Source organism: Ixodes scapularis, unplaced genomic scaffold (assembly GCF_016920785.2).
Source record: "Ixodes scapularis isolate PalLabHiFi unplaced genomic scaffold, ASM1692078v2 ptg000802l_1__unscaffolded, whole genome shotgun sequence".
In the NCBI taxonomy this organism is placed as follows: Eukaryota; Metazoa; Arthropoda; class Arachnida; order Ixodida; family Ixodidae; genus Ixodes; species Ixodes scapularis.
The window spans coordinates 107,924-130,509 of record NW_024610040.1 but is presented as its reverse complement, the minus strand read 5'-3'; the positions used below and the strand labels follow the sequence as shown (position 1 = coordinate 130,509).

Below are 22,586 nucleotides of genomic sequence, written 5' to 3'. Positions count from 1 at the left end.
CCTCCTGCGGGCGCTACTTCGTGTGCCAAACCTGACCTTGCGTGAATGACTGTGAGAGAGCACGCAGCCTCCTCGAAGCAGTCAGCCTCAAGGCCATTGCAACCAATGGGTGTGCCCTCCTGTTTCTCCAGATACCCCAACTCTTGCGCGACACAGCAAGAAAACAACCAGGGAAGTGCATGAAGCCTATGTAATCAAAACGAGGGGTGCCGATAAGTGTGTCGGTGAGCCTTCTTTGCTTCGATTGATGAGTAACTCTTATTTTTAGAGCAAGGGTGGGCATGCTGGAAATGATGCGTTTGTTCCTATAAATACAGTAGAACTTCGGTGATACGTTCCCGGTTTTTACGTTTTTCCAACTTTTATGTTAAACCCTGGGTCTTGTCGAGCTCCCATAAGCACACACGTATTGATATCCTGCTTAGTACGTTTGTCTTTCCGCTTCGTGCGTTCAAATACCACTGACGCGCGCTGCAAAAGTGGCACCGCGTCAGCTGTGCGCACTGTGTTTTGGCGCCGCGACAAAGTGCACCGTCCGCACTGCGAAGTCGCAAGCGCCGTTGAGGAAGGCAGCGCGGAGGAGCGTTGGCTTACATCGACCGACTGCCAGCCGTATGCAGCCATTGCTTCCACTGTGGTAGGGCATAACAGAGCTAGTTGACGTTCAGCGAACATATTTTCTCATGATGGAACTTAACCCGAGACTGGGGTAGAAACAGAAACTTAAAAGTAGAAGGGACAGAGACAAGTGAAGAAGAGAACGTGTCAAACGCAGCTAAAAGATTTATTTAGTCCCACATCCTTATATACTCACAACCACAAGGTCACCCAACCACTCAACACGCCCCTTTCAAAAGCACAACACACCTAAAAAAAAATAATTTAAAGACAGCAATGCTTGTTAATAATTTAATTCATTCGAACCAATCGGCATTTTCAAACATAATTTTCGAGTCTATCTGACATCTTACAACACAGTGAGTACAAAGAGGACTTGCTTGTCAAATGAAAATCCAAGATGTCAGTCGCATTTTTCGGATTGCCATACCCCAGGTGAGTGCTTGCCTCGTGGAAAAGGAAAATGTCCTTTCGGCAGAACGACTTTGAAGGAAACACGCCAGCACAATAAAAGAAATGCTTCTGTGTTTCCTCGCTGACTCCGCGCGCATCTCCCCGCACAGCAGTGCTACCGCCTCATCCGCTGTTATGCGCAGTCCAAAGCCAATTGGTTTTTTTCTTTTCCCCGGGGACGGACAAGTTTCCTGAAGTGACTCCTTTTGATTCACACCCTCGCTTTCCCGGGATACGCTGTCCTGTGGCCCTACACTAAGCCTTGGGGCCTTTTCAGAACCGCCGTTCATCTCTTTCAACGCGCTCAGTGCACACACACTTTTACGCTGCACCCCACAGGTGCATCAGTCCGTGGTCTTGCTTCTCTGCTCCTCCAGTTTCTTTTGCTTAAGTTGGCTCCTGTTGGCGTTGCGGAAAAGAAAGGTGGCGAGTTTATCCAGTAGCTGGGCATTCTCCGGGTGGTTCATTGCAGTCCCAGTCGAAAGAGAACGGTCATTGCGAGGAACCTTGGGATTGCACCGTCGGTTACGAACAGCATCGTTGCTCAAGGAAAGGATGTAGAGACCCAAGCGTTCCACCAGGGCTCCGAGCCAGCTCGGACGGCGAAGCACACAGAGTTGGCTCTGCTAGTCTGGTTTCAACAAGCCCGGCCTGGGCACCGTGCGTCAACATCGACGAAAGCATCCTGCGGGAGATGGCACAAAATACTTCGGAACTTCTGGATGTCACGGACTTCGTGTTATCCAGCAAGTGGATCGACCGCTTCAGGAAGCGCCACAGAATTTCGTACTGCGCAGTAAGCGGTGAGGCTTCCAGCATTGATCAGTTTGTGTTGAAGAGCGTCTTCGCTGCCTTCGATCGTCGTCAACTACTTTCCCGGGACGTTTTTAACGTCGATGACGCCTGCCGTTTTTAATGCGAAAGCATTAACTGGGGGTCTCATTGAGCGAGCCGACATCATTGGCTTTGAAACCACGCCTGGCAGCTCTTAACTCCTTCTCCGAGTCGAGCCAGCTCCCATTCGCCAGTTAGCCACGGCACCTTTTACACCACTTCAATCCCATTGGCTAGCGCGCGTTGACCAAGATCCCATTTGCCGGATATGCAGCGCCTTCTGCTTGGCGCGGGAATAATAAACGTCAAACACTTGTACAGGAAGTGAATTGTTTGGCGATCGCTTGCTACGGTAGAACAAGGCTTTACAAGCTCACCATCCTGGACGCTACGCACATCCTCGCATCAGCGTGGGACACCATCTTGATCACTGCTGTACAGCATTGCTTCCGCAAGTGCAGGTTCAACTACGCAGGGCCAGGATGAGCGCTAGCTGAGGGCAACGCAAAGGAAGGTTCCAAAGATGCGCAAGAAATGGAGGGTGCAATGAAGAAAGTGGGAGCCCACCTCTCCTGCTCGGAATACCTGCTGGTTGACAAGTATGTCGTCGCCTTTGAACCACCGTGCATATTCGGTATTGTCAACGAGCTCACTGTAGCCGACGATGCTGAGATTGATGGGGACGTTAAGGATGCAGTCACCGGTTAATGTCGTGGAAGGGTGGCGCCGGCCGCGATCCTGACCGTGTGGCAGCAGCTGTTGTGGCAGAGTTCTGCTGCAGGTCACTCCAGCTCTACGGTCCACGGAAAATTCAGCAGTTGGCACGACGACAGCGAACCTTGTGTTTACTTTTCGCAGGAACTTGTACGACCACTCACGGGGATTGCGACAGCACTCTGGCTTTCGTGACACTTGTCGCCACTTGGGGACTTGTCGCCACTTGGGGACTGTTGTCGCCACCTGGGGACTGACACAGAATGGGACGCGGGACACCCAAGTAATAGACCAAACAATACCGCTTCCCACGACAGGGGTTTGTGACTCCCGCCAGTCCGTCGCTGGTGGTGCTGAGGTCGCAGTTGCAGCCGGCGTCCGCTCCCTGTGCGACCGGCGGCGCGGCCCCTTCTGCCAACCCTGAGGGCCCGGGCGAGGCGGTGGAGAGCATGGTTTTCGGGTGCCGCACCATCCGGGTGGGCTCTCACCAGCTGGCGGGGAGACACCGCTGGGTCACGGCCACCAAGGCGGGCTTCGAGTTCACCCTGCATACGGTGCGAAACGGTACGTGGTCCCTTCTGAGTGGGCCGTCGATCGGAATGTGGTCGCCGAATTAAAATCGATCGGCAGGCTAGTTGGTTACACGTGACGGAAAAATGGTGCAAAAGACAAGGACCAGGTAGTAGAAGAGCGCGGGACAGTGCTTGTCCAGTGTTCCGCAACTGCTGGTCTTTCATCTTTTCGTTACGATTCGGTAGAAGCTCCAGCACGCACACTTTGCCTCTGTCACACTCTGGCTGAATGCGTGACAAAGTGTTGTCAGAATACAGAAGGCTCGCACTGGAGGTGACACTTGTATTGAATTTTTTGCTTTAGCCCGTCCCTGATTATAGCAAATGGAACTGTGGTTGAAAGAGATACTGATATACCTCTCGCGTTCACAAGTTAAACATGATCAACTAACTGTACTACCTGCTTATGACAGTCGCGCGCTTGTATTTTGAATGGATGGCTATATTTTTGGTTGCAAAGGGCCGATTCCAGCGAGCGGTCTAAGGTCGGTCACCGGAGAGTGCTTTGTGGGGGACCCGACGTCAGCTGGGCCAGGACAGCCAAAGCTGCTTGTGGGCTGGCCTGGCTGTGGGCTCCGTCACTTGGCGTTGTCAACCTGGCCGTTCTAGTCCCCGCTCCCTGCAGGGGAGGCCGGAAGAGAAATTCGACGGGGCTCGCGCGCATGTGGCCTGCCACCGTTTGCAAAGCGGCTTAAAAAAAAAAATTGGTGTTGCCATGGTATGGCCAGAAAGGGGTTGACATGTAGACAATGAAATTGGCGCTAGAATTGAATTCCAGTATCCCTGTAATCCCACGGCAGCATAGATCACTACAGCATCAAAGATTTTTAAACTCTTAGCTTTTAAAAGATATAGCTGTCGGGGTTTTTGCGTCCTCAAATGTGGCCTCAATGGCGTCTCGGGCGACACTGACATCGTGCTCAAGTCGCTTTAAATGCGTAGCATATGTAGGTTTTCCGACGTCGTGTGATGCCATGATGTCACGTCACTGGAGTCGCGGCATGGTGTCGCAGTGCGTCCCGACGTCTGGTGACACCATCGCTCGACATCCTGACACTGTGACGGCCTTCTTACTGTGCCCGCAAAAGGAGCACAATGAGGTCTTTAAATGCTATGCGGGTGAAGTCGGGGTCAGGCTAAGAATTGAGTAGATACTCTGTCTCAAGTGCGAGCTTCCTCCCTTTGATAGCAGTTCGTAGCACACAGAGCCAGAGCTTGGCAGAAGGCAATGGGTGCATACTGGAGGTGCAGCATCTGACGGGTGCTTATAGGGACACTGTCAAAGTATTTAGCCTACCAGTTTGGGCGAGTTTGTTGCTCATATTAACACACACTACAGCGCACTACTGCAAAAGTATGCTCACTCCTTACACACGAAAGGAAACTCAAATGAACAGTGCAGTTCGTTTAATTTTCCTTTCTTTTTCGTGTCTAAGGAGGGAGTGTACTTTTGCAGTAATGCGCTGTAGTGTGTGATAAGGGTATTTAAGCTCGCAAAGATTTTTATTTGTACATGACATGTGAGAGCCCAACTACCCAGAACAGAATTTGCAGCTCAAAATTAGTTTTCTTTCCGCCTAAAAACCACCAGTCGAGAACTGGCCAGTTTGAGTCACCCTCACTCTTTTCTCCGTGGTCATGGGCCATTTTCTATTGTTTAGACACAACCACCAAAGATAATTAAAGTCGTAGGTCATCGAAGGCACACACTGAATATTAAAAATAGACAGAAAATATTGTACCCATTTTTTGTGACTTCTAATATGCTGCAAATACCTTGACTGAAAAACAAAAAAAAAAAAAATTGTACAGCCATGTGTTTTTTAATAACTTTCTTCTCCTCTATATTTCTTCTTCCTCCCCAGCCCAGTTTCGGTTTTGAGCAGTTGCATTTTTTTACTTTATTAAAAATATATGTGATGCTGTAGCAAAACATTGATTGGGTAGACTTCTGACGCCATAATAGATGGCCTGGCAAAAAAAAAGTTCTTTAGGGGTGCCAGTGTTCCTGTCACCGACTAGAGAACGCCTTTGGGAAATTTCTGAGAGAAGCAGCTTTTTTCAATTCCTCACGAATAACTCGCATAAGTAGTCCATCTAAAGTCCCTTTACAGGAAAGCACTTTTTGAATGCTGCTTTGCTTCAACAAAATGTTTTACCGAGAAGAAATGTGCTTCCCTACTGAATTCAGAGACACTTGAACTCCTGTGTCCTCATGCACTGTCCATAAGAAATGGAACCACGGCTCGCAATTTTCGTCCAACGACAGCTCAAGTTTCGTGCTGCCGCCGTAGCCACGTGAACGGCACACGGGACTCCATCGTTCGATTGCGAGGACGACATCCCGGGCTATTCTGCGAGAGTTCCGCACTTCTGGTGCACATTTTTTTTATACTTTTTAATGCGAAAGCATTAACTGGTCTTATGGAGTGAGCTGACGTCATCAGTTTGAAGCACAAAAACGGCTCCTAGTTTCTGCGATCGCCCTCGGTTCCATTGGGTCGTGCGCGTCGACGGGGCTTTCATTGGCCGCTGCGCCATGGCCTCTGAGATCCCGAAGCGCGCTCTAGTATGCAGCAGACGACAAAAAGAGTGGACGAGCGGCTTGCATGCTTTCACACTCACAAAAGCTGAACCTCAAGCTTTTTTCTTTGGTGATAGAATTCAGTATTTTTAGAAATTTTACCGGTGCCCTTGCCTACAACAATGCAATGTGAATGGTGAAAAAATTGCATCATGCAGAGAGGCACAAAGAGCCCAAGCTGATGGATTTGAAAGTGAAGCTTGTTTACGGGCCACCAAATGCAGTGTGCCATTGTAGTTTGTTGATTTGATGGCAACATATTCCTTCCGACAACTCCAGTTTTCCCTGCCCCTTTAATTTGATGGTAGTGTAGTGTTTAAGGGCCGGTCATCTGGACGATTCACATGTGCTGCGTTATGCTGGGTTAGCCCCAGCAGCAAGCCTATTGCCACTGTGTAGTGGGAAATTGGAATATTTGCCAGTGGAGAAAGGCCCCACTGGCAAGAAATGTGTCACTAGCGGTACGTTTGTGCCCTCGTAGCAAAGTGATTATGCGAGTTGTTGCATTTATTGCTTTAACCTGCAGTCTCTATGTGCAGCAGATTCCTGGTAGCATGACGAAGAATCGGGTGATTTAATTTTGAATTTGATGTAGAAAAAATAGTGAGCAGCAACAGAGGCTTTACTCGACGTTTCGAGCAGAGCCTGCTCGAAACGTCAAGTAAACCCTCTGCTGCTGCTCACTATTTTTTCTACGCCTGATACTTTCTTGGTGAAGCATTACTGATTAACACTTTGGATCTTAATTTTGTGGCACAGAATGAGCTCTGGTGCCTGGAATTTCTTGTAAAGAATCTAGGGGTGTGTGAACAGTCATGTGCTTGTCTACATCACCCTGTGGTCATTACAGTATTATGACATTACAAATAACAAGGAGCATGGAAAAAGGTCAAATCGCATTTCAATGCTACGAGGGTCCTATTCGACAGATTCAGTGGAGACCAACCCCGCTTCCTGATGGGTGGCAGCAGAACGAGCCCCCCTCGCTTCCCTAGCCAGACACTGTTCTGTCTTTTCCGGCATCTCGCTGCACCTCCAGCAGGCAGATGAGTTCTACCCCTTCCCAAGATGTGTTTTCTGTATCGTTAGACAACAGAAGCTCGAACCTCCCACGTTCAGTCACGCCTCGGCTGTGAGAGCTCTTGTGCAGCGGGAGTTGCAGCTACTTGCGCATCCAGTGGCGCCCGTCGGCAAGACAAATGTCGACAGATTTAATAAGCTCCGCACCATGAGCCCTACCTTAGGACCACTAACCCTGTTCTCCGACTAAACTTAGGCAAAATGGACAGCCTTTTTTTTTTTTTGTTATTCCAAATTGAAGTTTTTGAGATTTTTTGGAAAAATTTAAATTGACTCAAGATTTTACCGGCTAGTGTTTTTTTTTTTTTTTTCTTCTTTATTGATCCGAAAACATGGAAACCTAGTCATGTTAGGGTTTTGTGTTTTCAGAGATTTTTTCTTTTTAGAATTCAGGGGTGCTTTTTTGTGGTTAACTTTTTCCTGCAGATTGGTTGTTTTTGGGTGTAAATTTTTGGTGTTGACAAAACCTTGGTGCTCCTCGAGGCTTGCCGTACGTTGTAAGAAAATGAAACGAGGGTCTCTTTAAGCACAGGGAATGCCCAATACTTGGAAAACTCTCTGGAGTCGATAACAGAAGGCTACGAGAGGGGGGTGTGTTTCCGAAGAAAGTAAAGATGGCTTCTTTTAGGAGTTGGTGCCAGAATAAAGTTTCTTAAAGCTAAGGTTTTTCTTATTCGAGGGTGCCTTAAAGGACAACTCCGCTCAATTCCAGGAATTTCGGGGTTTTTGGTGATTATACATTAAGGTATACTAATAAACGGCTCGACGTCGTTTGTTTCTCAAAAAAGGAAATATAATTCTCGTAATCCTTCTTTACTCCTGATCACGAACCGAAACCGAAACTGCGCCCGCGCCTGGCAACATTGGTGCCGCGTCGTCATAGTCTGGGACAACCCACGTGGTACGAACGTCACCGCACGACCCCGCCGACCGCGCGGACGGACGGATCGGCGGAGGAAGCGTCGTCGCGCCGTGTCGTCTGCTCTACGGTCTCTGCTATCCAACGACGTGTGCACTACCGCGGCCGCAGAGTGTTTTGACGCAGAAAAAGGCAAGTTGTTTTAAAGTTATGTTTTGGAAGAATTAGTAGTTGAAGTTAAGTAAACCACTCGTAATATGCCAGGCATCGCAGCAGAAAACGTTGCTCCGAGACGCAGTAGGTTCGGTCTTCCCGACGACGAGCGCGGCGCGCTCGCTCAGACGCTCATCAGCGCATGCGCGTTTTGGATCACGTGGACATCGGTATGCACGCTGCTGGCGCCGCCTGTAGGCTGCGCCTCAATAAAATAAAAAACAAGAAAAAAAAGCGGTCCCAGACTATGACGTGCGGCGCAGTGTTGGCTGCGCCAACACGCGGTATTGACTGCGCTGTTCTCTGCGCCGCACATCGACCGCTAGAATTAGCAGATTTCGGAGACTTGAGGCATCTCAAACTTTGTTTACCAGTTTAACAAACTTTTAGGCTTAATTACGTCGTAAAACTTGACGTATAGTCTTTCTAGGTGACACTAAAGAGAACTGCGTTGTTTTTTCAGCATCGAAAATGAAGCGGAGTTGCCCTTTAATTCAATGGTATTCGATTTCCCGTATTGTAATAAATCTGGCTCGGGGATAATTTTTTGGGTTTATCGAAATAAGGTATTGAAAAAGGCACCGGGTTGGCTAGTGATGGGGAGATATCAGAAACACGGATGGTATATAAGTGACGTTTCACGTGATAAAATCGGTCGTTAGTAGCGCACTCTGGTGTCTGATTCTCGTCTTTCTGTCCTTGTGTTTTGAGCGCTACAATGTATTCCAAGAAAAAGGTCTTTCCATTCTGAGACAGCGCCCGAGTATCCTTATCGTAATGATTGTTTTTCTTATTCATTTTTTGGTTCAAAGTGCCCGGGAGTGGAATACGCTTCTGGAAGAACAGCATACTGTTATTGATAATGATGTTTTTTTTTTTACGATGGACTACAGGGAAGCATTCTAGACCGAAAAGGTTGTACTTTTGGAGGGTTCTTTGAATGGTGTATTAATCCCCCTGCATAATGTGAAACAGCAGGTAAAGAAATAAATGAATAAGTAAACTAAAATGGGGTATTTAGCGAAAACATGGAACCCTAATTATGAGCAGTCGTTTCTCATAGATGGTGCATAGATTTGATTTCGTAAATACTGCGAAACCTTCAGTCGAGATATAGTACGGGGTGCGGCCGTTAGGACATTTGGCACGCCTTGCAAAATTTAAATTTCAAACGTGCATACCTGAAATTGGGGACATAGTTGAGCCGCGAGTTTTCTGTCTATTTCTTGATAATTGTGAGGTCGGGAAATATTAAAAATAAAGCAAAATCGGGGCTGTGTATTTCGTGTGCCCTATACCAGCCTTTTGTCGTCTACACGCGGGTTTTCGAGCTCACTTCCTGGTGGCTCGATGAATGCAAAAGCGTTAAAAACCAATTGCAGAGACCACACTTTGAACAGAATGTAGGGACAAAAACCACTTGGGAGCAAGCTTACCAACCAGTGGGCAGACAGCCAACATTCGGTGTAGGGCAGAAAAATTGCAGGACCGCTGTTTTTAATTATATTTTATTATTTTGCCACCCTCGAGTCAAACTCCGAAAAAAATATGCATAAAACTTGTCGCAAAACCATGTTCGCATGCCCAATTTCGGGTATGTACATTTGGAATTGCAGTTTGGCAAGTCATTCCAAATCTGTTGGTGCGTTTGACCGCACCCTGCTTCTAGGGCTGCCAAGTACAATCTTTTGCTGGGAGCGCCTACGAGGGTACGCACTCACTCGTATGCAAATCTGCGAACAGCTTTAATCCTTGGCACGTGAGGCTCTGAGACTTGATCTGGTGCCCGTGGTTCCCGTGCAGAGTGGGAGGAGGTGAACCTGAGGCTGGGCGTGAGGGACATGACGGAGGTGCTGGGCTACCTGTCGCGCAACATGCCGGTGCTCTACGTGAGAACCACTCACGAGTGTGGGTGCTTCCTCAGGGAGATGCTGGGCATGTCACCCGGCATGCCCCGCTACTTCGACTCCTGTGGCACGAGTGAGTTCCTCCTTGCTATGAGCCGTCCAAGATGATCGAGCGAGCAACGAACTGGTGGGGTCACACGTGATCATTGTGCGGCCATCGCGTGACATTCGAGAGGGGCGCGGCCTCGTGCGGGGCGTGTCATCACTCTGTTCTTTTACGGCGCTCGATCGGTTGGGACGCCTCGTATCATCCACTGCGGATCTTCGCAAGGGAAAATGGAGCAGTCTTTGGGCGCCACTTTGTGGCTCACTCCGGTCTATTTGTGAACTTGCATTCTTTTTTGTCTTTTTGTAGGGGACGCCTTTGAGTTTCCTAGGACCAGGGTTTGACTCCTTCGTTTCCAACCCATGACACGTGCCTCGCTAGTAGGAGAGGGATTTGTATGGCCCGAGTTTTTAAAAGTGTGCCAGAAATGGTACGACTTCCTTCTTCTGCATGTGTTTATTTTTTTTTTTCAACTTTACGGTTTCACTTTTTCCCAAGAATAAAGAAAAGGGAGACTGTTGGTCACGAAGATGTGGATTGCGCAACCAAAAATTTAGTTTCTCCCGAATTGGCCGCCTCAGCTGGTCGTCCGGCTCGGGGATGGCCTCTTTTGTTTTACTGTCAATGTGTCGCGAAAGCTTTTCATCTCCGCATTGGCGAGCAAACTGGCCACGGTTTTGCAGACTGAGGAACCGACGACGCGGTGTGGACGTTTCATGCAGACGAACGGCACAAGTGGATAACGTTCCTGCCCGACCCGGCATTGACGGACGAGCAGAAACGCTTCCTGCGGATGGTCTTCCCGGCCGCCTTGATGGTTGAGATCGACCAGAGGACGGCGAACAAGATCCTTGTCGAGTCCTCCCTGATTGCCACGGTAACTTCCAGACCGCCGGGGCTGGATCACGCAGTTGCGTTTGAGTGTTGCTTACGAGAGAAGTTGCCGGCGCCATTTGCTGGGTAGCCCCGGTGCACCTTCGTACATATTTCCCCATTCTTTCGCCGTGGTCTTGAAATAAATCTGACGACGATACGGGCGGCCATTTGTCATGGACAGTGCCCAGATTTTATTCTGAAAGTACTACAAAAGTCTGCTAATGTGCAGCTCCAATGCTGCCTGCTAGAGTGCCCCAAGCACAAAGCTCTCGGGCATGCTTGAACGCAGCTGCGCGAGCCAGCCTTTACTTGTGCCGCTCCACTCTTACAAGGGAGCTTTGCGCTGGGTTGGCCGGGGCTTGCAACAGAACCCCTCTCTCCCAAAGTGCCTTCTGTATGCTGCAAGCATACGAAAAGGGCACTTTTTCCGAGTGACTACGGCATCGACCCAGAAAAAGATTTTTAAGCAATTGTTTTTAACTGTCGAAGTAAACTACGCATCACTGAACCCTTAGCATGCTCCCAAATATGCCTCTGGTGGTCTGGAACCGTTGCGCTACTCGAATGCTGTAAGCGATTTTCCGAACCTTTTGATGGGAAGACTGGGCCCGTTCCTGGTATCTGATGCCATCCATCTCCGTGGATTTGTGGGTTTTGTCGGCCGCCGTTTTTCCCATCAAAATTGCAGAAAATCGCTTATAACTTTTGAACTAGATATAAATTGGTTTGTAAACTTTTGCATGGGGTCCAGAATGGTAGCTCTACATTTTGGCAGAGGCCAAGTGTTCGGTAATGCAAAGAAATTTATATTTGTGGCAAAAAAAAGCTGACATTTTTGGGGGACAGCTAGTGGCTGGCAAAGCTTTTGCCACCAATTCTTTATTGGCCGAGAAGCAGTTGTACGCGCAAGAACTGCCATGAGGCTGCCAAGTGGCCTAGCACGATGGTAAACTCTGGAGGAGAATACGCTTTGCACTTTGCATTCGCAAAATGTGGCTCTTATGCCCAAGTCTGACGAGCGGGAGGCTCCTCGAACCTTGGAACGTTGCACAAGCCCGTAGGATGTGCAAGTGCATTATTTTTATAACGAGCAATTCTTTAAGGTGGCTGCGAGCAAGCATGCTACGAAACGCGCGCATTTTCCAGTTGTTGACACAAAGTGCAGATGGTTTGAACGTTTTGATCTGCATGTGGAACACGCGGAGTAACTCTGCCGAAAACAAACTTGGAGGGCTGTACAGTTGAGCTCCCGCAGACCTAGTGGGAGTTGCCATCTGGCCTGGAAACACTGACTCCAGACAGGATGAGAATTTTGGGCAAGTCCTTCAGTTGTCCTGCCTCCAGCACGAGCACTTTCGAGGACTCTTTGGTGCGAGCTGTGAACTTGCATGGCAGCCGAGGTACTACGGGAGGCAGTGGGCGCACGTTTGAGGTCGGGCATTCGAAAGGGACATCCTGCCATCCCATGATAACACTGAGGAACGCCCACCTATTTCGGAGACATGAACGCTGACAAATATGGGATGGGCAATCTTTGGAGATAAGACAGCAAAGGTCTATCCAAACGGAGCGAGAAAAGCAAGAATGTTTACAAATCTCAGTAATGCGAAACTAGAGCACAGCTCTTGACGAGGAGGGTACGGAGGGGAGCTCCTCCCTTTCTCTCCTCCTACTCTTCCCTCCTTCCTCCTTGTCCCTCCCCGCTAAATTTTCCTCTAAATTTAGCAAATATTTCCCCGCTAAATTTATCGGGTTGAGTTTCCCCACTAGATGTAGCGGGGAAAATGACGTCGCATGACTTCATCTCACATCGCCCAGGAACAAATTCAGTTTGTCAGCTAGATTTAGTGGGAAAATTGATGTCACGTGACCCCAATTCAATTTCTCGCTAAATTCAGTGGGGCAATTACGCCGCGAAATGCGGGTGCCTAAGAGCTGCGCTCTAAAACAGTGTGGCACCCGCTATCAAGCTGTTACACGAGAAGTGATACCACAGATTTTGGACGCAGCAAACTAGTGTTCACAGTGCCAGAAATATGCGGGAACTTGCTTCAAACGTTACTTGAACTGATACAGTATAGACCACTTACAACGTAACCGCTTATAGTGCAGGACCGGGTATAACGCGGTTTTTTTAAACCACCGGTTCGCCTCCCATAGAACTCCATGTAATTACATACCGCTTAAAACGCAGGCGCGCGACGGGAAATACCGGTTATAGTGCGGTTTCTGGCACAGCCCGCCGACCGCGCCGCCGACCGGAGCAGCGAGCACGCTTGCCTGTGCGACACTAGATAACGGCGCTGACGGCGCGAGCCGCAAGCGTTGCGCAAGCGGCACTCGCGGGGCAAGGAGGGTGCTCGAAGAAGCGGGAGAAGCGAAGAGAGAGGCTTCAGTTGCCCTAGCGACGGAGGGACGCACGCACGTGTCGTTCACGTGCGTGCGTCCCTCCACTGCGTTGGAAACCAACAACCGCAACGACAGGAGAAGTGTTCGCGCGCGTTGCATGCCCGTCGCGGGCCGGCTGCTTCTATCTGCGAACAAGGCGTCGGTTGTGATCAACGTTGTGATCGTCGTCGTAGACGGCGTTCATCTCATCGTTCCGCATAAAAGCGCTATCCTTGACTGTGAATTTTCGTTGTGTGTCACTATGATAACCCGGCACGTATTAGAAGAGAAGATCCACCTACTCGAGCGGCGATGTCGTGGCGGCACTCTCAAGTCGGCAGAAACGCCCGTGTCGTCGTGTTTGTTTACTTCGACTACAGTGGTGATTTCTAAGCATTTGTGTCCTCGAACATCGCCCGGATTTCTTATTTGGCGCATTTCATGCGTGTGCTCAAGTGCAAGGTATTACTGGCGCGTACCGTATGAGGGATGCGAATTTTCACGCGTTTTCATCTCCGGAGAAAAGTGATTAGGGTTAGCAATCCTGAACGCTCGCAACGTCCGTCCGCAACCCGCGACGCCGCTAAGAGGCTGCGCCAGGCAAAAGCCGCTCATTTGTTTCAAAATGTGTGACACACTTGAGAGAGAAGTGTACTAGTCTGGTGAAATAAAGACTTTCCTCAAACTAAGCTTTATTTTTCATCTAACATAAAATAAATTCTTTTACAAAGGTAAGTTGTCTGATGGCATGTATTTTGGCCTGAAAAATTGATGTTTTGGTTATAGTGCGGTACCGCTTATAGTGCGGATTTTCGCGACTCCCGCGACATACGTTATATGCGGTCTACACTGTACTGCAAATTTGCATTCCATGGTGCGGCGAACACACGGGAACCCACTATGAGCTTTGCTTAATGCCGTGGGAGCCAACGTTGCACGAGCAGATTGTGGACACGTCAAACTCTGGTTCCGTGGTGAGATAAACTTGTCGTCACACACTCCGATGCCACAGACTGCTGTTGATGCGAGTGCCAGAGAACATCGCGTGATGTGGCGAGGTTTCAGAATTTTGAACTTGCGGATATTTAGCGAGAAAAAGTGGATGGGCCATCTTTCCATGTAAGGAATTCATATGGGATAGGAGCAGAGTATCTATCAACCTGGAATTTTCGGGGAATTCGGTCAGGTTGCGCTCTGAGCATGATGCACGAGCATGAATCGTGCCAAGCAAATGTATCTACGACCCCAACGTTATCGGGCAAATCTAGATTTTTGCATCGTCCCCGTTTTCCCGCATCATCCCTGACGAACGTGTGACTGCGTGTAGAAGGACAAGAGTACACAAAAATAGACTCGTAAAGTGCGCAGTCGATGTTGTTTATGAGATCCCACTCGCATGCAGAAAAGCCTACGTCGGCCAAACGTGCCGACGTATAAGCGATAGAATGGCTGGGCAGGACTGTACACTAGGAACAATGGCTGGAGGCCCCTCCACCGAGCAGATTGTGGGTGTCATCCCAACTTGGAACAGGCCACGGTCATTGGAAGGGACAAATGTCGAGGTAGCTACCGGAAGCTTACCCTATCAACACAGAAGGAAGAGACGGGTGTATCCGCCCAACTTTGGTCACTCTGCGTGGCAAAGAGAGAGCTTTTGGACACGCGGCGAGCAGTTGTGACTGAGTTGATAGTTGCTGCTAATATGTTTGTCATTAAATGCTCAGTTGAAAGTCGGCACTTGTCCCGTTTATTTCCTTGGTCTCTTTGTTCTTTGCACGCCGTTTACCCTTTCTGGAGAAGAGTGTTTCGTTGCAACCACCGTGGCAGCCTCAGATCTCACATTGCTGCCTCTCTTGACAGGACTCGTTGCCCCCTGCCAGACTTTCGGTGGCGGTGCCACGTCCGTGGTTGCCTCCAGTTTCCACGAGCGTGGCGGTGTGCCCTCCCCACACGGTGTGCAGTGCCAGAGCGGCCCCGTCGGGGCAACCCTGGGGGCTGCCGGGCGGGCGGTCGGACGGCATGCGGTTCAGGTGCTACAGCATCCGGGTGGGCTCCCGCCAGCTGGCCACGGGGGACCACTGGGTGACGGTCACCGAGGGGGGCTTCCAGTTCTCCCTGCTCACGGCGCAGAACGGCAAGCATTGCGCAAATATTCAAAATATCGACTTGGAATAATATACCGTATAAACTCGTGAACATTGGTTCTTCCTGATTTGAGGGCAAATTTTCGAGGTGCGGCCCATACATGGATCAAAAGAAAATATCTGTATCCACGTTCCTAAATTAACAAACATGAGCGCGCTCGGCTGTGCTGGTCGGAAAAGCCTTCATTCCGGAATCCGGACTCAATTGTCAGTCGAATTTAATTATACTGTGCAATGCGCTTTTTTTGCCATACTTGATGGCATGCGCGGCAGCTTTCGGCTTGAATCCCGTATGACTGTTGAAGTGGTACTTTCCCATAGCTCTCACCCCGCAGGGGGCACCTATGAGAGCAGGTGTTTGGAGAGTGGCGTCTCCACGGACCCCGAGCCATGCGGGTTCGCCCGCCCACGTCTGGCTGTGCGTGGCTTTCCCGTGTCCGGGGAAAAGGGCATCCTGGGGGTTGAGCCGAGCCCGGGGTAGGTTTGGACCCTTCGGGGCCCCCCGGGCGAGGCGATACACCACTTCGGCCCCCGCTTCTCGTAGACGGGAGTCCTGGCTTGGCCCGGCCAGGATGATTCAGTCCAGTGTTGCGGAATGGGCACCCCCATTCCATTCCAATTCCATTCCGGGAATTAGAGTTTTCGATAATTCCATTTCTTTCAACTCCTAGGAATGGGAACACTGGGCCCATTGCCACTTCTGGAATGGCTGAATTGTTCCATTCCATTCCTCTAATTCCTAAACGTAAAAGTTGGCGCTTGACAGCTACATTGTGCTGCCGGCATAAGCACCGTAAAGTTGACATTATCAAACGCATAGACAATTGCAATAAAATGCAAAATGCCTCAAAAAAAGCACCGATTTTACTAAACGGAGCGCTGGTGGCGCAAATTGTTTGTTTACATTCTATACAAACATCGAGAAAGCACCTTGATATGTCGATGCTTGTTTAAAACGTCGGTCTTTCGACCACGTGGCTCGCAACAAACAGCAAAACTTAAATCCACAAATTTTTTTGGCAAAATTTCCTGCTTTTGTTTTCTAGGACATACGCGGCGAGCGTGTTTGTTTGATAAGACCATAAAAATGTCCAGTTCGTGTGTGGCGCAGAAATAAGCTGGATTACTGTATTCTTGAAATATCTGCACAGCAATACGGCTAGTACGCTGCTGGAGGCGACTCCATGTACAGTGGCAAGAACGCATCCCCTGACAAAGTGCAACCTCTACGGCACAGCACGAGAGACTGCATTTACCAGGTCACGAAACTGTCTTTCTGCAGGTCTAGTCAGTTCAGTGACGCGACAAGAGCGGTGGCGACAATCTGCTTCACTTCACGATGAACCGCAACTGACAGCAAGAGAGCCATCGAAACCAACCCAGTGCCTTCTGTTCTTAGTGTCACATGACCCGGGGGCGCAGTAACGCGCCGTGCGTGTAGTCCCCCTCACTGTGCTGGATTGCCTCGGGTGACTCGTAGCGTCCGCAGCGGTTCATCACAAGGTGAAACACAGTAGGCAGAGAGGAAATGAGCGGGAATCCGCTAGCTTGCTTGTAACCCTAACCCACTTGAATGTAGAACATATAACACCGAAAACAAGCATCGGAACAAAGACCAAGTAAAAGGCGGACCTACACGTAAAAATGCAGTATAAAAAGACAAGCGTCGGAGCAAAGTGCAAGAGGAGAAGAGAAAAGTGAATCTCGCTTTGTTTTAATGCCGAGACAAACCCAGATTTCGCACTTCAAAAGAGTGCGCCCGAATGAACGTGGAAGGCAACAGGCCGCCTGCTAAACAACGCTGTTTGAACTATAAGAAAACAATAACTGATCATCTTTCGGCGGCGCGCGAGTCAACGAGTTATCAGAGCTCTGCGAGGTATGAGTCGTCCCCCGCTCCCAGATCTCAGTGTGTGCGCGCGTGTATTCTCCATGCCTTCGTTTCTTTTGCTTGGTGCTTGGTTTCTTGTTTTGCTCGCTCTCGTGTAACGCCAGTAAAGCCCGTCACCTGCGCGAAAGGCGCCACCGCTAGCCCCATCCCCCTACCCCTCCCTCCCCCTCTGTTCTTTGCTTTGACGCTTTTTTTTTTGTATTGCATTTTTTGTGTATGAGTCTGTTAGAGCTCCAAGCGGGTTAGCAGTTTTCCGCCCGCTCATTTTATTTCTGAGAAACTGGCTCGCTGACTGGCTCAAATTCACTAACCGTAAACACTAAAAACAAAAAAACAAAAAAAATAGAAGGACCGGGCTTATTCCATTTCCATTCCATTCCGGGCAAAAGGCATCTAATTCCATTCCCATTCCATTCCCCTCAACGTTTCCGCCATTCCATTCCCATTCCATTCCGGGGTCGCGAAAATTCGGAAAGATTCCGGAATCATTCCAACTCCAAAGTGGCAACTCCGCAACACTGATTCAGTCTAGTCGCCTTTTCTTCTACTATCCCCTCCCTTCTTTCACCCTTGTCTTCTCCTTCTTTTCACTCTTCTCATTTCTCTTCTTTCCTTCCTCAACCCCTTTGGCGGCAAGGGCTAACCTGGGGTGGCGACAGACCCCTTGTCCAGAACCACACTCGCTTATAGAGACTGGGCAGCACTAATAGAGTAACGTCTTCAGCCAAGCCCTTCTTGTTATGAAGCGCTACCTATTCCCTTGTTGGGCTCGGTGGTGGGCGGTGCACCACAGTCTTCGAACACCATTCTCCTCTTATGGGTTCCAAGCTTAAACCTTCTGATGGGGCCCCGAAAAGGGTCCGCACCGATGCGTATCTACCACCTTTGGACAAGAGCAACACTGACTACGTTACCAAGTTTTCCATTGTACATGCCGAAGTTGAGACGAAACCAATGTCAAAACTCTCCCCTTTCCTTGTGGCTAAGGTCTTAAAAGACTTGGTAGGGGAAAAGTTTAATGCAAAAAAGACTTTTTCTGGAGACCTTTTGGTAGAAGTATTTGAGAAAAATCAGGCAGCAGCGTTGCTCTGCCTCAGCCATATCCTTGACATGAAAATCAGTGTCTCTGCACACCGTACGCTCAACACCATTCGTGGTGTTATATCTGAGGACGACCTGATGGAGAGTCAGGAGGAAGAGATTCTTGAAGGCATGCCCAGCCAGGATGTTGTTGCTGTAAAGTGCATCACCATCCATAGAGATGACAAAGAACTTCCTACGCGACACTTGGTCCTTACCTTTGTGCTCAACAGCCTGCCTTCTTCCGTGAAAGCGAGGTACTTGAATTGTAGGGTCCGGCCTTACATACCGAACCCTGTCCGTTGTTTCCGTTGTCAGCGCTTTGGGCACGGCTCATGCCGTGGCCGTGAGACATGTGCCAGGTGCGGTAGCTCCGAGCACAACGCCGACGACTGTCGTGAAGACATGAGATGTGTAAATTGTAAAGGCAAGCACCCTGCATACTCTAGGTCATGTGAACACTTTAAAAGAGAAAAGGAAATTCTGACCCTGAAGGTGAAGGAACACATCTCCTATAGCGTCGCCTCTTGGGTTCTCAGAGAGGCTCTTCTGCCGAGGTGGTGCGCCGGGGACCTGCACCGCCTATGGCGTCTGTGGGAACGCAAGTGTCTTATGGGGACCTTGCACAACCACTTAAGTCTTCTGGTCCCAAACTAAAGGTGCAACTTCCAGGGCAAGCTATTTAAGCTGCCGAGACAGGTGCCCTCCCCAACCGTGCGAAAGGCTCGGATTCATCAGCCGAGCAGACGGAGGCCATCTCGTCGCAGAAGAAAGGTACCTCTGGAGCAGTCCACACTGCTCCACCCCGAGATGACAGGGTGGCTGCCAGTCCGTCGGGATCCACCCGAGCACAGGGTCTGCGTTCCCTGCACAGGGTTCTGCACCCCCTGCCTCTCCGTTCCTGCCACCACGAGGTTGGGAACTTGGTCCCTCTGCCCCTAGTGGATCTCGGAAACTGGGGGAGCCATCGAGGTTACAGGCCTCCAAGGAGGAGCCCCTTTCGGCTCTAGCTGAGCCAATGGACGAGAGTGGGTCAAGGTCCGACAAGCACAGACCCCACTCGAGTTCGGAATGTCTACATCCGGTGGCACCACGGGCAGGCCGAATGAGACCTCCAGAAAGAAAAGTGCTCCGCGTGTAAATATAAATTTTAAGTCGTAGAAAATGTGCTTACTCTTGACAGTTATTTTTATTTTTTATTATAAACTTTACAATGATCCACAATTTTAGCATTATGCTGTTGAATTATCGCAGGCTTTTTGGTAACATTGATGGTATACATTTTTTTTTGATGAGCTCTGTCCTGTGGCCTTGTGCCGACATGAGACTTTTCTGAGTGACACCCACACAAAAGTGCTACATCGTCATCAGGTTTTCCGAAAGGACCGCATTTCATCAAACCCTTCGGGTGGTGTAGCAGTGGTAGTACAGAGTTGCCTGTGCTCCCTCTACAGACTCCACTTGAGGCTGTTCGAATTCTTCTTGACCGCCTCATTACCCTTGTATCGCTCTACTTGCCGCCCAACACTCCGCTGCATTCGCAAGAACCTCAGGGACTCGTCGGCCAGCTGCCCTTTCTAATTCTTGGCGATTTGAATTCCCACCACCCCTTGTGGGGTGGTCCTGAACAGGACTCTCGTGGTGGAGTCATTGAACGACTTCTATTATCATCCGGTCTTTGGAACCAAAAAGAAGCAACATTTTTTAGTGCCGTCCGCAACACTTGTACAGCTATTGATTTGTCCCTATCATCACCATCGTTACTCCCATGTTTTTCGTGGAAAGTTGTAAACAACCCTTTTGGCAGCGATCATTTTCCCATTATTTTAGAAAGCGTTAAGGGGGGACATGGTCTCGGAATTCAAAATTTTCAGAGAAAAACATTTTTTTCAAAAATGATATGTGTATGCTTATTAACTTCCAAAGAATGGTTTCAGAAACTTTCATTTATAAACACGCAGGATTTATCTCGGAATAAATTATTTTTGACACGTCGGCAGCCCTCCGAGTCAGCAGGGAGCGAGCTTTTTGCGTTTTTTATTTAGCGCCGCTTCATACTCGTTTAACCTAGCCACAACATCTCACCCTCATTGGAAGTGCCATTTACTCTAGATTTAGCCCGTAGAAGCTTTCCAAGTTTACAAGTATCAATGGCTAGGAGGACCCAATACATCCAAACAGAAAAAATCTGAAAACTTGGTATGAGCAATCTTATTGGTTGAGACCCGAAACAGGGTTTACGAGTGGCCCTGCCCGGTGACGTGAGATTGTGTCACCTTCAGTAACACCCTTTCACAGTATCTTCAGGTACCCTATTCCTGCTTTGCTGCTCTTCCTTAGTATGATTTGCCTCTTGGTTCTTGCCAGTTGTCAACGAATGCCCGCTACAAACGTTGGCTAGCCTACAAAGGACACAAACTGGTAGCTATTGCCAGGGGAACAGGGAAGTCTGGAAGAGGAAGGTGCGAACAATGCACCAGGTGAATTTTGCCTACCTCGGACTCGCAGAAAAGAAAGAACCTAAAGTTGAAACTTCGAATGCATTTCTCCAGTTTCACTTTTTGGCAGGAAATGTGCTACGAGGAAATGTATCATTGGACATTTTGAAAGTGCCAAGTGCCTGAGGAACAAGTTAAGCTACTCATAATCTGAAAAAGCTAAATTCTTCATGACAAAAACTGAATATTTTAAAACTCAAAAATTTGTTAAAATCGTTTGGATGTTATTGTTTTTCTCTAGAATTGCATTTTCTACAATTAATTTTTACCTTAACTCGCACTGTGGGTATTCTGCTTCACATTAAACCAAACTTTTTGTGGATTGCAATTATTATTTTTCTTAAATACATTTTCTAATAAAGTAACTTTTTTCTGAAGCTTATTAAGCATAGTATGTTGTAGAATTGGCCTATAAAAGTGAAACTTTAGATGTAACTAATCGTAATGGGGTTCAATTTACCCTGAAAGTTTGAATCACTTTGACACAATGGTTCAAAAGTTGACCCTCCCAGGCCATGTTCCCCCTTAAACCGGTTCCATCGATTTCGAGTCGCCTTCCTAGGTGAAAGTTAGAGAATGCCGACTGGTCTATCTTTGAATTAGAGGCTGTGATTGATCCATCTTTGCTTCGTACTATGAGCCCCGACAATGCGACAGTTTACGTCGCTGAATGTATAATTAGTGCAGCTTGGAATTCTATTCCGCAAACATCTGGACATGTTCCTAAGAGGTGCAAACCGTGGTGGACTAAGGAGTGCACAACCACTCGCAAGGACCAGAATAAAGCCTGGGGAGTTTTTCGTCGGTACCCCCGCCAATCAAAACCTAATTGCATTCAAGAAAAGTAGGGCTGAGGCGAATTGGACCTGAGAGGGTTTCATGGACCAGATATGCCTCTTCTATAAATAGCCTTGTTCCAGCGAAGGAAGTGTGGGACCGCCTGCGAAAAATCGGAAGAGACTACCAACCCTTCCAAATCCCTCTTTTTTCCTTGCCTGCCGTATCTCTCAAAGATCAGGCAAACGTTCTTGGTATGCACCTCCAACATGTATCTAGTTCTTCCAACTTTAGTGTAAAGTTGAACAAGTTTCAGTCAACTGGCTGAAAAGCAATCAATCTCGATGTCAGGATATGACCGGGCAGCTTACAATAGACCATTCAGTATGTGAGAACTGCAAGAAACGCTGGGTGTAAAAATGCAGTCTGCACCAGGTCCAGACAGGATACGTTACGAAATGCTGAGGCACTTGTCCCCAGCATGATTAAGTCATTTGCTTAGGTTTTTTAATCACCTATGGAAAGTAGCTGCTTTCCCTCGATGCTGGGAAAGCGCCCACATTGTTCCTCTTCTGAAGCCTGGTAAGGACCCCTCTCTTCCAGCGAGTTACCGTCCCATTGCCCTCACTAGTTGTCTTGGGAAGACGTATGAAAGGCTCATCAACCGGTTTCTGGAGGAAGGAAATATTTTGGACATTAGTCAGTGTGGATTTCGGGAGGGACGATCAGCCACAGACCATTTGGTTCGTTTGGAGACATTTATCCGTGAGGCATTTGTACATCGGCAGCATTGTGTCTCGGTATTCTTCGACCTGCAAAAGGCCTATGATACCACGTGGAGGTATGGAATTCTTCGGGATCTGCACTACTATGGAGTACGAGGCCGCATGCCGCAGTGTATACAGAATTTGTTAAGCGACCGAACTTTTCAGGTCCGCTTGGGACTGTCTGATGTGTTCCCCCAACAAAATGGAGTCCCTCAGGGAGGAGTTTTAAGTGTTACTCTGTTTGCTATAAAAATTAACAGTCTTGCGAGTGTGATACCACCGTCT

The 22,586-nt window shown here is 48.8% G+C and overlaps 1 protein-coding gene across 7 annotated transcripts in view; it reads left to right on the top strand.

Moving 5' to 3' along the window:
* LOC120849061 overlaps window positions 1-22,586 on the top strand; it is a 75,452-nt gene that overhangs the window by 14,935 nt on the left and 37,931 nt on the right. For all 7 annotated transcript variants that reach the window (XM_040221158.3, XM_042287982.1, XM_040221152.3 and 4 more), the window contains 4 exons: window positions 2,937-3,183; window positions 9,731-9,907; window positions 10,603-10,757; window positions 15,005-15,278. In XM_040221158.3, the coding sequence (XP_040077092.1) occupies window positions 2,937-3,183; window positions 9,731-9,907; window positions 10,603-10,757; window positions 15,005-15,278 (853 nt within the window). The remainder of the gene's footprint in view (window positions 1-2,936; window positions 3,184-9,730; window positions 9,908-10,602; window positions 10,758-15,004; window positions 15,279-22,586) is intronic.